The sequence below is a fragment of the Oncorhynchus mykiss genome, chromosome 7 (genome assembly GCF_013265735.2).
Source record: "Oncorhynchus mykiss isolate Arlee chromosome 7, USDA_OmykA_1.1, whole genome shotgun sequence".
Classification (NCBI taxonomy): domain Eukaryota; kingdom Metazoa; phylum Chordata; class Actinopteri; order Salmoniformes; family Salmonidae; genus Oncorhynchus; species Oncorhynchus mykiss.
In genome coordinates, this window is record NC_048571.1 from 67,993,796 (window position 1) to 68,008,991 (window position 15,196).

The following is a 15,196-nucleotide window of genomic DNA, read 5'->3' on the forward strand; positions in this document are numbered from 1 at the left end:
ATTAAATAAATTACTATCTAAACCATGAGTGGGCAAACTACAGAGGTTTAAGTAAAAAAAACATTTTGTTGGGGGTTAGAAAACTCTCCAGGCCACTCTTGAACGTCTACAACCAAATAGAAAGCATGTAGAAATGATAATGGACCTGTATATTTTACAATAACTGCCCTTTTTCTGGCATGCAAATCGATTTTGACATACGAATCAGTCCCCCAAAAATCTGGACGGCCCTCTGCTGAATTTTTAAATCCCGATCTGGCCCTTGAGCCAAAAAGTGTTCCCATCCTGATCTAAATCCTGCATCCGCCCCAGTGGAGTACAGTAGTCTGATGGTTGCTATGAGGTCATAGTACATCAGTAGTACTTACTGATGGTAGACATGAGGTCGAGGAAGTGTTCCTTGGGGAACAGGGGGTACTCCAGCCCCCTAAAGTACAGCTTCAGAACTCCTGCCACCGCCATGATGTCATGGTCACTCTGGTCGTTGACCAATGGGTCCTCACCTAGGGGCATCACATGATATGGTACAGAGTCACACAATCTGTCAATCATCCAGTCACACTGCTTTAATCTTGTTGAATCTATATAACCCAAGTCATGCTGAAAAAGTACATCTGTAAAATTGTGAGTGTGTAAGCTTGTAAGAACACAGTCAGCTGTCATTTAATACAATATAACACCTCATTAACTAGTCTATAGGAAAACATTTGCCTAAGCTTTCTCTATAAACATATTAGTTAGCCGACAAAAATAATGAAGATATATTTGTACGTTTGTCACTACAGTATTTTCATCCAACTATAGCATTCCTGTTAAGAATGTGGCAACTACTGCTGCTGTATATCTCAAATAGCTTGTCCATGACAGTGCCATACATGACCAATGTGCTCTCTATGTATCTGTCTGCACTTTACAGTCCTAGAGCGAAGGTCTGTGGCAGCCGTGCTGGGGCCTCACTGGGACCGACCTCTCTCAAATGAATTTTTTATATCGTTGACTTCGACCTGGGAGCCGGGAATCCTGAATATGCCTTGCTGCTGAAGGCCTGTTGGAGCAGAGCACCCCAAGTCAGCATTAAGACGGAAACATATCCGGCAAACACACACGCAGGCAGGAACGCATACAGAGACACACAGACATGGACACACACAAACACACACTAAACTGAAACTTGAGTGTAGTATATCCACAGCCCAAACATCAGAAACATATTCTGTCTGTCCACTACATGGTAGTTTCAATATTCAATATTCCAATATGAGAAACTACATCACAGAGATCCAAAATGGAGGCTATACAGTAGTATATTCAACTACATGGACTACATACAGTAACTATCAATTAATTCCTGTGTTCCTCTTACCGTATAGATTGATGTAGCGGACACAGCTCTCAACCACCACTGGTATAGCCTGCCCTGAGTCCTAACAGAGAGGCAGAGAGAGAGAGGCAGAGAGAGAGAGAGAGATTGAGAGAGAGGGTTTGAGAGGGAGGGAGAGGGAGGGTTTTAGAGGTATGGAGAGAGAGGGATTGAGAGGGAGGGATTGAGAGGGATAGGGAGGGAGAGGTAAGGTAAGGTGACTCAACAGGTTATGAGAGTGAACAAAGCACATTAATAAATGAATTATCTGTCTAGGTACACAGAATGAATTATGTATAATCATGGCAACTACCATAGAGATACAATATGATTGTGTTCTCTTTAATTCTGTGTAAAATGAGTCTATTAACCAACTAATTGCATGAATAATGAACAAAGATAAGTACATTATCATATAACCATTTCATAAGACCATTTACATAATTTAAATATTAACTGAGAGACTTTCAACTCTCTGACTGAGCAAGCACATATGGTCCACAGAGGTGTGATTGTGGTGTTCTTCTGATACCCTCTGTTTCCTCACAAGGTTACCACCATACTCATAAAGACACTATACACTAAGTGTACAAAACATTAGGAACACCTTCTCTTTCCATGACAGATTGACCAGGTGAATCCAGGTGAAAGCTATGATCCCTTATTGATGTCACTTCAAATCAGTGTAGATGAAGGGGAGGAGACCGGCTAAATTAGGATTTTTAAGCCTTGACACAACTGAGACATGGATTGTATATGTGTGCCATTCAAAGGGTGAATGGGCAAGACAAAATATTGAAGTGCCTTTGAACGGGATATGGAAGTAGGTGGTAGGTGCAGCAGTATGAAAGTCAAGAAATGCAGCGCCGCTGGGTTTTTCAAGCTAAACAGTTTCCAGTGTGTATCAAGAGTGGTCTACCACCCAAAGACACAACTGTGGGAAACATTGGTCCACCATCCCCGTGGAACGCTTTTAACACCTTGAAGAGTCCATGCCTCAACAGACTGAGTCTGTTCTGAGGGCAAAAGGAGGGAGTGAAACTCAATATTAACAAGGTGTTCCTAATGTTCTGTACAGTCAGTGTATATTCATATATACCGTACCAGTCAAAAGAATGGACACACCTACTAATTTAAGTGTTTTTTTTTTTTTTTTTACTATTTTTTACATTGCAGAATAATAGTGAAGACATAAAAACTATGAAATAACACATGGAATAATGTAGTAACCATAAAAGTGTTAAACAAAAATACAAAATATATTTTATATTTGAAATTCTTCAAAGTAGCCACCCTTTGCCTTGATGACAGCTTTGCACACTATTGGCATTCCCTTAACCAGCTTCACCTGGAATGCTTTTCCAACAGTCTTGAAGGAGTTCCGACATACAGTGCCTTGCGAAAGTATTCGGCCCCCTTGAACTTTGCGACCTTTTGCCACATTTCCGGCTTCAAACATAAAGATATAAAACTGTATTTTTTTGTGAAGAATCAACAACAAGTGGGACACAATCATGAAGTGGAACGACATTTATTGGATATTTCAAACTTTTTTAACAAATCAAAAACTGAAAAATTGGGCGTGCAAAATTATTCAGCCCCTTTACTTTCAGTGCAGCAAACTCTCTCCAGAAGTTCAGTGAGGATCTCTGAATGATCCAATGTTGACCTAAATGACTAATGATGATAAATACAATCCACCTGTGTGTAATCAAGTCTCCGTATAAATGCACCTGCACTGTGATAGTCTCAGAGGTCCGTTAAAAGCGCAGAGAGCATCATGAAGAACAAGGAACACACCAGGCAGGTCCGAGATACTGTTGTGGAGAAGTTTAAAGCCGGATTTGGATAAAAAAGATTTCCCAAGCTTTAAACATCCCAAGGAGCACTGTGCAAGCGATAATATTGAAATGGAAGGAGTATCAGACCACTGCAAATCTACCAAGACCTGGCCGTCCCTCTAAACTTTCAGCTCATACAAGGAGAAGACTGAAGAAGAAGTTTGGGCCTGCTTTTCTTCAGCAGGGACAGGGAAGATGGTTAAAATTGATGGGAAGATGGATGGAGCCAAATACAGGACCATTCTGGAAGAAAACCTGATGAAGTCTGCAAAAGACCTGAGACTGGGACGGAGATTTGTCTTCCAACAAGACAATGATCCAAAACATAAGGCAAAATCTACAATGGAATGGTTCAAAAATAAACATATCCAGGTGTTAGAATGGCCAAGTCAAAGTCCAGACCTGAATCCAATCGAGAATCTGTGGAAAGAACTGAAAACTGCTGTTCACAAATGCTCTCCATCCAACCTCACTGAGCTCGATCTGTTTTGCAAGGAGGATTGGGAAAAAATTTCAGTCTCTCGATGTGCAAAACTGATAGAGACATACCCCAAGCGACTTACAGCTGTAATCGCAGCAAAAGGTGGCGCTACAAAGTATTAACTTAAGGGGGCTGAATAAATTGTGCACGGCCAATTTTTCAGTTTTTGATTTGTTAAAAAAGTTTGAAATATCCAATAAATGTCGTTCCACTTCATGATTGTGTCCCACTTGTTGTTGATTTGTCACAAAAAAATACAGTTTTATATCTTTATGTTTGAAGCCTGAAATGTGGCAAAAGGTCGCAAAGTTCAAGGGGGCCGAATACTTTCGCAAGGCACTGTATGCTGAGCACTTGTTGGCTGCTTTTCCTTCACTCTGCGGCCCAACTCATCCCAAACCAGAGGTTGGGTGATTGTGGAGCCCAGGTCAGCTGATGCAGCTCTCCATCACTCTCCTTCTTGGTCAAATAGCCCTTATACAGCCTGGAGGTGTGTTTTGGGTCATTGTCCTGTTGAAAAACAAATCATAGTCCCACTAAGTGCAAACCAGATGGGCTGGCGTATCGCTGTAGAATGCTGTGGTAGCCATGCTGGTTAAGTGTGCCTAGAATTCAAAATAAATTACTGACAGTGTCACCAGCAATGCACCATCACACCTCCTCCTCCATGCTTCACGGTTGGAAGCACACATGCGGTTATCATCCGTTCACCTACTCTGCGTCTCACAAAGACATGGCGGTTGGAACCAAAAATCTGAAATTTGGACTCATCAGACCAAAGGACATATTTCCACCGGTCTAATGTCCATTGCTTGTGTTTCTTGGCCAAAGTATATCTCTTATCCTCTGCAGCAGGGGTAACTCTGGATCATCTTTTCCTGTGGCGGTCCTCATGAAAGACAGTTTCATCATAGCCCTTGATGGTTTTTGCGACTACAAGTTCATGAGATTTTCCAGATTGACTGACCTACATGTCTTATAGTAATGATGGACTGTCATTTCTCTTTGCTTATTTGAGCTGTTCTTGCTATAATATGGACTTGGTCTTGTACCAAATAGGCCTATCTTATGTATACCACCCCTACCTTGTCACAACACAACTGATTGGCTCAAATGCATTAAGAAGGGAATACATTCCACAAATTAACTTTTAACAAGGCACACCTGTTAATTGAAATTAATTCCAGGTGACTACCTCATGGAGCTGGTTGAGAGAATGCCAAGAGTGTGCAAAGCTGTCATTAAGGCAAAGGGTGGCTACACTGAAGAATCTCAAATATAACATATATTTAGAATTGTTTAACCCCTTTTGTGGTTACTACATGATTCCATATGTGTTATTTCATAGTTGTGATGTCTTCACTATTATTTTACAATGTAGAAAATAGTAAAAAATAAAGAAAAACCCTGCAATGAGTAGATGTGTCCAAACTTTTGACTGGTACTGTACATTATTCATTGGTTATCACGTGATAAAGGACAGAGGGACCAAGCAGGCAGAGAGATGTTGTTTAGTTAGTGTGCACATACCACTAGAGGTTGACCGATTAATCGGAATGGCCGATTAATTAGGGCCGATTTCAAGTTTTCATAACAATCGGAAATCAGTATTTTTGGACACCGATTTAGCAGATTTTTTAAAATTTGTTTAATTTTTTAATTTTTTTTATTTTTATCTTTATTTAACTAGGCAAGTCAGTTAAGAACACATTCTGATTTCAATGCGGCCTAGGAACGGTGGGTTAACTGCCTGTTCAGGGGCAGAACGACAGATTTTCACCTTGTCAGCTCGGGGGATCCAATCTTGCAACCTTACAGTTAACTAGTCCAACGCAATAACGACCTGCCTCTCTCTCATTGCACTCCAGAAGGAGACTGACTGCCTGTTACACGAATGCAGTAAGCCAAGGTAAGTTGCTAGCTAGCATTAAACTTATCTTATAAAAAACAACCAATCATAATCACTAGATATTATCTAGCGTGTCCTGTGTTGCGTATAATCTGACTGAGCATACAAGCATTCAAGTATCTAAATATCTGACTGAGCGGTGGTAGGCAGAAGCAGGCGCGTAAACATTCATTCAAACAGCACTTTAGTGTGTTTTGCCAGCAGCTCTTCGTGGGTCAAGCATTGCGCTGTTTATGACTTCAAGCCTATCAGCTCCCGAGATGAGGCTGGTGTAACCCGAAGTGAAATGGCTAGATAGTTAGCGCGCTAATAGCGTTTCAAATGTCACTCGCTCTGAGCCTTGGGGTGGTTGTTTCCCTTGCTCTGCATGGGTAACGCTGCTTCTAGGGTGGCTGTTGTCGTTGTGTTCCTGGTTCTAGCCCAGGGAGGAGCGAGGAGAGGAACGGAAGCTATACTGTTACACTGGCAATACTAAAGTGCCCATAAGAACATCCAATAGTCAAAGGTTAATGAAATACAAATGGTATAGAGGGAAATAGTCCTATAATTCCCATAATAACTACAACCTAAAGCGTCTTACCTGGGAATATTGAAGACTCATGTTAAAAGGAACCACCAGCTTTCATATGTTCTCATGTTCTGAGCAAGGAACTTAAACGTTAGCTTCCTTACATTGCACATATTGCACTTTTACTTTCTTCTCCAACACTTTGTTTTTGCATTAGTTAAACCAAATTGAACATGTTTCATTATTTATTTGAGGCTAAATTGATTTTATTGATGTATTATATTAAGTTAAAATATGTGTTCATTCAGTATTGTTGTAATTGACATTATTACAAATACATTTTTAATGTTTAATAATTTTTTTAATCGGCCGATTAAACGGCAACGGCTTTTTTGGTCCTCCAATAATCGGTATCGGCGTTGAAAAATCATAATCGGTCGACCTCTACATACAACCCAAACATATTCACCCCTCGCCTGATTCTTAGATCTGTTGGTGCTGTCTTACCAACTCCTATTGCCATTGGCATTGGCAGAAAGCACAAACACATCTGGGACCAGGCTACTCATCCCTTCTATGACAGAATAACCAGAATACCTGGCTGCGGGTTCGGGTATTCCGTCTTCCCCTGGGGCAGGCAGAAAGCAGTGGCAGCAGCAGGATGAACAGAACAGAGAGGAAGAGAGGCAAGAAGAACCACAATAAGGTTAGAGAAGCAAAGGGAAACAGATAGGACCTCTAGAGGGAGGGGGTAAGAGGTCAAGCCTGAGAGAAGGATTGGGGAGGCCCGACAGGAGAGACCCAAGCTTGGGTAGGATGGGGCTGGGGGGAGGGGAGGGTTGGGGGTTCTGGTGAAGGCAAGGACGATGGGCCTGGGACTGTGGACAAGTGGCAAGAGAGGCTCAGATTTTACACCGTGGTTGACTGGGGCAATTTTATTGTCTCTGAGAATACACCTGAGATGTCACTTGGAGGCACTAGGACCATGACAGTCTGACACTAACAGCCCCAGTGGACTCCACTGATGTGTACACACTATCTGTCAGTGTGCCAATGTTGGATCCTGACTTATGCAGAGGAAACGGCCCTGTGTGTTTATTTCCATAGCCTGACATGTTTAGTCCTGGGCCAACTGGCCTGTCACCAAAATGTGTTTAATGTCTAGAGTTCAGGGTTCAGGTGCTATAACATGGGCATTAATGTCATAAGCAAACCCCACGCGACCAGAGTCTGACTACATTTGATACATAAACAACCTTGAAACTTAGCTTTGTGGAATTTACTCTTCTCCAGACCAGAGAGACAAACACCACCTTTCCTAGCTGTCAAGCCAATGGACTGCGCAGTCAGACAAATCCCTATAGGAATGAATAGAGAGGAATCTCCGTTGTTTAGTCTATTTATTTAAACAGTTGTTGTGCCCAGCACAGGGCCATGAAAGAAGGGAAGTCAGTGAGCTAAGCTGAAGTTGGAGTAGACGAGAGAGCAATCAAAGACAGAAAACAAAGGTAGAACCCCCAGAGCTGCTAGTAAAGATTGCTGACATTTAGACACACAGAGAGAGACCACATAGAGTTCAGTGAGGGGCCACATAGGGGCCAGTCAGTCAGTACCTTGATGAAGGCCTCCATATTGCCGTTAAAGAGTTTATGATTAAAAACGGAGCAAGGTCTAGGCTTCCGCATTCTCCTGGGTTTAGCGGGAAGAGTGGGGGGGCTGATGGTGGAGGAGGAGGTTGGTGAAGGGTGTGCAGATACACAAGAACTATGATGAAAAACAACAAGGACTGAAACATGTATTTCATTCTGTATAATCAGTGGGATGTTTTTCTAGATACAGTTGAAGTAGTACTTTTACATACACCTGAGCCAAATACATTTAAAAAATTCCTGTCTTAGATCAGTTAAGATCACCACTTTATTATAAGAATGTGAAATGTCAGAAAAATAGCAGAGAGAATGATTTATTTCAGCTTTTATTTCTTTCATCACATTCCCAGTGGGTCAGGAGTTTACATACACTCAATTACTATTTGGTAGCATTGCCTTTAAATTATTTAACTTGTGTGAAAGTTTTGGGTAGCCTTCCACAAGCTTCCCATAATAAGGTGGGTGAATTTTGGCCCATTCCTCCTGACAGAGCTGGTGTAACTGAGTCAGGTTTGTAGGCCTCCTTGCTCACATACACTTTTTCAGTTCTGCCCACACATTTTCTATGGGATTGAGAACAGGGCTTTGTGATGGCCACGCCAATAACTTTACTTTGTTGTCCTTAAGCCATTTTTCCGCAACTTTGGAAGTATGCTTGGGGTCATTGACCATTTGGAATACACATTTGCCACCAAGCTTTAGCTTCCTGACTAATGCCTTGAGATGGTGCTTCAATATATCTACATAATTTTCCTGCCTCATGATGCCATTTGTGAAGTGCACCAGTCCCTCCTGCTGCAAAGCACCCCCACAACATGATGCTGCCACCCCTGTGCTTCACGGTTGGGATGGTGTTCTTCGGCTTGCAAGCCTCCCCCTTCTTCCTCCAAACATAACGGTGGTCATTATGGCCAAACAGTTCTATTTTTATTTCATCAGACCAGAGGACATTTCTCCCAAAAGTACGATCTTGTCCCCATGTGCAGTTGCAAACTGTAGTCTGGCTTTTAATGGCGGTTTTGGAGAAGTGGCATCTTCCTTGCTGAGTGGCCTTTCAGGTTATGTCGATATTGGACTCGTTTTACTGTGGATATAGATACTTTTGTATCTGTTTCCTCCAGCATCTTCACAAGGTCCTTTGCTGCTGTTCTGGGATTGATTTGCACTTTTCGTACCAAAGTACGTTAATCTCTAGGAGAGAGAACACGTCTCCTTCCTGAGCGGTATGACGGCTACGTGGTCCCATGGTGTTAATACTTACGTACAATTGTTTGTACAGATGAACGTGGTACCTTCAGGTGTTTGGAAATTGCTCCCAATGATGAACCAGACTTGTGGAGGTCTACAATTTTTTTCTGAGGTCTTGGCTGATTGATTTTGATTTGCCCATGATGTCAAGCAAAGAGGCACTGAGTTTGAAGGTAGGCCTTGAAATACATCCACAGGTACACCTCCAATTGACTCAAATGATGGCAATTAGCCTATCAGAAGCTTCTAAAGCCATGACATAATTTTCTGGAATTTGCCAAGCTGTTTAAAGGCACAGTCAACTTAGTGTATGTAAACTTCTGACCCACTAGAATTGTGATACAGTGAATTATAAGTGAAATAATCTGTCTGTAAACAATTGCTGGTACAATTACTTGTGTCATGCACAAAGTAGATGTCCTAACCGACTTGCCAAAACTATAGTTTGTTAACAAGAAATTTGTGGAGTGGTTGAAAAATGAGTTTTAATGACTCCAACCTAAGTGCATGTAAATCTCCGACTTCAACTGTATATGCAGAGCCATATCTACAGCCACTATATACAGTACATGGCTCTAGATAGCTGTACATGTCCTATTCCTTCCCCTCCTCTCACAGTACAAACCATAATATTATTTTAACACACAAGTGGAGTTGCAGAGGAAGTATGCTTTGACTTTATCACAGCTGTTTCAGCCTAACCCTGAATAACCTGACTTGAATGACTCTGGGCAACTTATCAAATAAGTCAGTTCATAAAAACATGATTACAGTCCAAGCACATGAGTAATGACACAGATAATTCAATATAAACACTGTAACAGGCCTGTGAGCTGAGGAGATATCAAAACTTAATGTCTCATAACTCTGCTACTACTGTTCATTCTTCTCCACTGACGTCTGTGGTTAATATACAGTACTGTTCTGATTAGCAGATCCCAGTACAGTACTGTAGTGTTTAACAAGGCCACTTATGGCCACTGTAGTGACTGACAAGTGACAGATCGTCTTACAGCCAGCTCATCTCCCCGTAGCTGCCTCATTGCAAACTCCAGTTTGCTCAGAAGTCTGTTTATTAATTAACAGACAGACCACATCCCCTCTCCCTATTTGGAATTCCAACCCTGATTTTCCAGAGAGGCTTGGGACCTTAACTGCTATTCACTTTAACATGACGTCATCTCCTCTATTTCCCAGAACACAGGAAGGATTTGACATGCTTTTATTCCACCTTTTTTCAGGCTCTTTTCTTACCGTGTTGTTCCATATTCAGCCCTTCCCCCTAAAAGAAAGGAGGGAAGAAATGGAGAGAGAGGGGGAGAAATAGAGCGAGAGAAAATTAGAATGTGTTTGTGTGTGTGTGCATGCTTGCGTGCATGTGTCTGTGAGAGAGAGAAAAGACAATGCTTGGATACATGGTTGAGTACATTCTGAGCCAGACCTGGTTGTCTACAGAGCTGGCAGATGGGGCAGACAGAAGCGAGGGGCGAGGGATGAAGGGCATTATGAGAACATGGGCACCTATTCAGACGGGCTCAATGGTGCGGGCTCCATGACCGCCTCTCTGAATCACATACAGCCAGCCAGGCAGCGGTCATTTAGCGGTCGCCCTAGAAACCGTAGATAGAGAGCCGGAGGGGGCGGACCCTGCCAACTCAGAGCGGAATGTCAATGAAAGCAAGCATATCCAGGGACAACCGGGAAGGAGGAGGGAAGGTTGAGTGTGAGGAAGGCCACATTTGTCTGCATTGGGTTTGTGCAATATAACTGTGCAGTAATTATATACTGTAACATTATACACTATATGATACACCTTTATATACATGAGTATATGGACACCCCTTCAAATGAGTGGATTTGGCTATTTCAGCCACACCCGTTGCTGACAGGTGTATAAAATCGAGCACACAGCCATGTAGTCTCCATAGACAAACATTGGCAGTAGAATGGCCTTACTGAAGATCTCAGTGACTTTCAACGTGGCACCGTCATAGGATAGCACCTTTCCAACATCTCAGTTCATCAAATTTCTTCCCTGCTAGAGCTGTCCTGGTCATCTGTAAGTGCTGTTATTGTGAAGTGGACAGACCCAGGTACAACAACAACAGCTCAGTGGCGAAGTGGTAGGCCACACAAGCTCACAGAACAGGACCTCTGAGTGCTGAATCGCGTACCGCATAAAAATAGTCTGTCCTCAGTTGCAAACTGCCTTTGGAAGCAACATCGGCACAAGAACTGTTCATCGGGAGCTTCATGAAATGGGTTTCCATGGCCGAGCAGCCGCACACAAGGCTAAGCGTCGGCTGGAGTGGTGTAAAGCTCGCCGTCATTGGACTGTGGAGCAGCGCATCCGACAAATCTGGGTTTGCCGGATGCCTGGAGAATGCTACCTGCCCCAATGCATAGTGCATACTGTAAAGTTTGGTGCAGGAGGAATAATGTTCCCGGGGTTGTTTTTATGGTTCAGGCTAGGCCCCTTAGTTTCAGTGAAGGGAAATTGTAACGCTACAGCATACAATGATATTCTAGACGATTCTATGAGGAAGGCCCTTTCATGTTTCAGCACGACAATGCCCCTGTGCACAAAGGGAAGTCATTATAGAAATGGTTAATAGAGATCGGTGTGGAAGAACTTGACTGGCATGCACAGAGCTCTGACCTCAACCCCATCGAACAGCTTTGGGATGAATTGGAACGCCAACTGCGAGCCAGGCCTAACATCAGTGCCCAACCTCACCAATGCTCTTGTGGATGAATGGAAGCAAGTCCCGGAGCAATGTTCCAACATCTAGTGAAAAGCCTTCCCAGAAGGGTGGAGGCTGTTATAGCAGCGTAAGGTGGACCAACTCCATATTAATGCCCATGATTTTGGAATGAGATGTTCGACGAGCAGGTGTCTACATACTTTTGGTCATGTAGTGTATATCATCTAGTTATGGTAACAGAGGGGTTGCATACTACAGAAGAAACAAGAATACAAGATTATATGATATCCCCTGATAACACTATTTGATCAGTGACTCGAATGGTTGAATTCAGGGATCATGTCATGTCTAATAAAACAGCTTCCAGCAACAAAGCCTCTGTCTGTCTGTCTGTCTGTCTGTCTGTCTGTCTGTCTGTCTGTCTGTCTGTCTGTCTGTCTGTCTGTCTGTCTGTCTGTCCAACCACAACTAATCCCTGGAAATACTGGACCCAACTGTTTGGCTGTTGCTGGACCATCATACAATTTTCTGAAAGAAATATGGCTAAAGATACAATATGGTTTATTACTGGTGGTTGATATGGCAGTTAAGATTCCCACTAATTAACTACACAATTTCACAACAATGTTTGAACTATATGAAGACTCAAATTGGCAAGCTACTGCTAGTGATAAAGGGAAGGTAATGACCCTATGAAGGGAATTGTGCTCCTGTAGTGACACAACAACGTTGTAACCATGTGAAGAAGTGCTCTCACCTTCTCCCAGAGTCTGCTTCAGTAGATCATGCTTGGCCTGTAGTTTCACGATAAGATTGCTGCCATTCAGGTACTCTTTGAATTTCTATACAGGGCAAAATAAACGTAGAAAATATGACATTTAGCGGGCACTTTGATCCAAAGCTACTTACAATACCTTCACAAAGTACTCACAACCTTGACTTTTTCCACATTTTGTTGTGTGACAGCCTGAATATAACATTGATTACATTTAGATTTTGTATCATTGATCACATAATACCCCATAATGTCAGTGTCAAAGTACAAATTAATAAAACATGAAAAGCTGAAATGTCTTCAGTCCAAAAGTAATCAACCCCTTTGTTTTGGCAAGCCCAAGTAAGTTCAGGAGTAAACATTTGCTTAACAAAACACAATAATTTGCATGGACTCACTCTGTGTGCAATAATAGTTGTTAACAGGATTTTTGACTGACTACCTCATCTCTGTAACCCACACATACAATTATCTGTAAGGTCCCTCAGTTGAGTAGTGAATTTCAAACACAGATTCCACAACCACAGAGACCAGGGAGGCTTTCCAATGCCTCGCAAAGAAGGGCACCGATAGATAAAAAAGCAGACATTGAATATCCCTTTGAGCATGGTGAAGTTATTAACTATACTTATCTAATGAAGATAGTGTTTTATTTTTCATTAGTAAAAAAAAAAAAAACCTTCCTACCACTTTTACATTAGAGTATTTTGTATAGATTGTTGACACATTTAAACAATTTTTTTTGTATGTGATCCCTACAGGAATTGAACCCATAACCTTGCAAATAACACACTCTTACAAACTGAGCCACAAAAGACCACACTTGTGATTGTAGGCTACAGTGACTACTGCTTCATGTCATTACATCAAAGGGTTAACTTCTGAATTCATTTGCATGACTTGTATCACCAAAGCCTGATGCCAATAGCAGTAGAAAGAACTCATAACCAGGTTGCCTGTCTGAATTCCACAGGGCATAATACTGCAAATTGATGAACACTGGAGCAAGCCGCTAAACCTGAGTTGCTAAGTACTCTAATATCAGTATGCAATGCATTCATAAACATAGCAGACACTCTTTGTAAAGTTACTTCCAGTATATTTACAGTGAGTGCACTCATTTGAATTATGTGTTTGTGATTCCTGCGGGAATTGATACCATGACTGTAAAAATGAGACAGGACACTATAGTGTTAGCATTTGGAACGTGTTAAGTAAGATAAACCTGGATATAGTGCAAAAGCATTATGGGTACAGTAGAACATCCAGCTACAATGACCACAGTGATCTTACCAACTGAGCCACACAAGACCTTGTCAGAGCCTTAGAGAAAGTACTTAATACCAGTATGCATTCATGCAAATAAAATTTAAAAAGCATTTCTAATGCATTTTAAGTGGTGTTGGTTGTCAGAGCCACTCACAGTGAAGTAGAAGCCCTCGGTCTCCTGTTGATTGGCTCGTCTCCTAGCAACATTGACTTTGCTCATGTAGGAGTCGGACGAGGCAGACTTGACCGACTCAGTGGACTGGCTGTGTTGGAAAGCCTCAGACACATCAAAGTCCTCCACCGTCAGCATGTCCTGCAGTGTCTGCATGGTGGCATCCAGAGTCTTCCTCACCTATGAAAGACAGAAGGGAAAGAGAGAGTCACTTAGCTGGGTTACAACTTCAATATTTACTGTGTTTTCCCTGCACACAATTGGCAGGTTTCAATTGACCCAGGTTAATTCGACAAAAGCAATATTTTCACCATGTGTAATGGATATGGCTGATTTAGGATACATTGTCTGAAGATCAAGATTTTTTTTTATCCGTTCGACAGGGGTGGATTTTTATTTAGTCAAACCTTCCTTATTGTGAATGTTCATTATGGGAACTGTGTTTTTTTAATAAAAGACGATTGCCAAATCGTTATTTTACAGTGTAACTATAAAGCGCCAATTTAAATCTAAATGCCTACTGCTTGCAAAATAAATGTTTGAACTATAGAAATCATGTTTCTTGACTTTCAAGAATGCCTGACTTACTACGCCTTGTTTTTCTGGTTGGCTGGATGCAAGATTCATCATCCAATTACTTCAGATCTACAGGAGTGCAAATGTCACCATGACACGGTCCATGGTGATGCGTTGGCACATGAGAATATGAAAATGAAAATATTTGTAAATGATTGCATTCTATACATGCTGGCTTTCACAGGCTACCTGAGACATGAAACAGGTAGGTTGGAGGGCATACCGGCTGTGGGCAATTTATTAATGCGCAATTCCCCTAAATGGATAATGGAAACACTTCAACCACTACATTTTTATTTGACACTGAAGGTTTTCGAGATTTTTTAAATATATTTTTTTAGGTGTGACGTCATTAGCTGTTTTTATCAACACAAGATAGTTCAATGGAAACCCACCCTAGCAGGCTATTGTCGCATATATTTTCTATACAAACTTTCTTAATGTTGACAAAAAATCCCTGGACAAGTTAATGGAAACATAGCTAATGAGACTTCAAAGATTGTAATGGGAAATGGAATGGTATAATGCTCTTTGAGGGCAACATTTCAAATTGAAGAACTAAATATCACACATGTGGGTTGTTCCAATTCAATTTGGTGCCTTTGAGTAGTCTAGCTTGGTAAAAAAAAAGAAGTTTAATTTCATATAATTTTAAGATTGTTAACTGTCAAATAAAGTTACAGGATTGACTAACAGGGTTGAC

General features: G+C 41.6%; 1 protein-coding gene across 9 annotated transcripts in view; it reads right to left on the bottom strand.

The window, feature by feature from the left end:
* The window catches only part of LOC110528336 (SLIT-ROBO Rho GTPase-activating protein 3), an 89,300-nt gene that overhangs the window by 23,787 nt on the left and 50,317 nt on the right, over nt 1–15,196 (bottom strand). For 3 of the 9 annotated variants that reach the window (XM_021610327.2, XM_021610326.2, XM_036983910.1), the window contains exons 9-15: nt 13,900–14,097; nt 12,459–12,543; nt 10,251–10,278; nt 7,713–7,863; nt 1,364–1,424; nt 968–1,045; nt 369–503 (exon numbers count right to left, since the gene is read on the bottom strand). In XM_021610327.2, coding sequence (XP_021466002.2) covers nt 369–503; nt 968–1,045; nt 1,364–1,424; nt 7,713–7,863; nt 10,251–10,278; nt 12,459–12,543; nt 13,900–14,097 — 736 coding nt within the window. Of the gene's footprint in view, nt 1–368; nt 1,046–1,363; nt 1,425–6,696; nt 6,728–7,712; nt 7,864–10,250; nt 10,279–12,458; nt 12,544–13,899; nt 14,098–15,196 lie in introns of those variants that run through there. The other 6 variants (XR_005052648.1, XM_021610330.2, XM_021610328.2 and 3 more) reach the window with 6 other exon arrangements.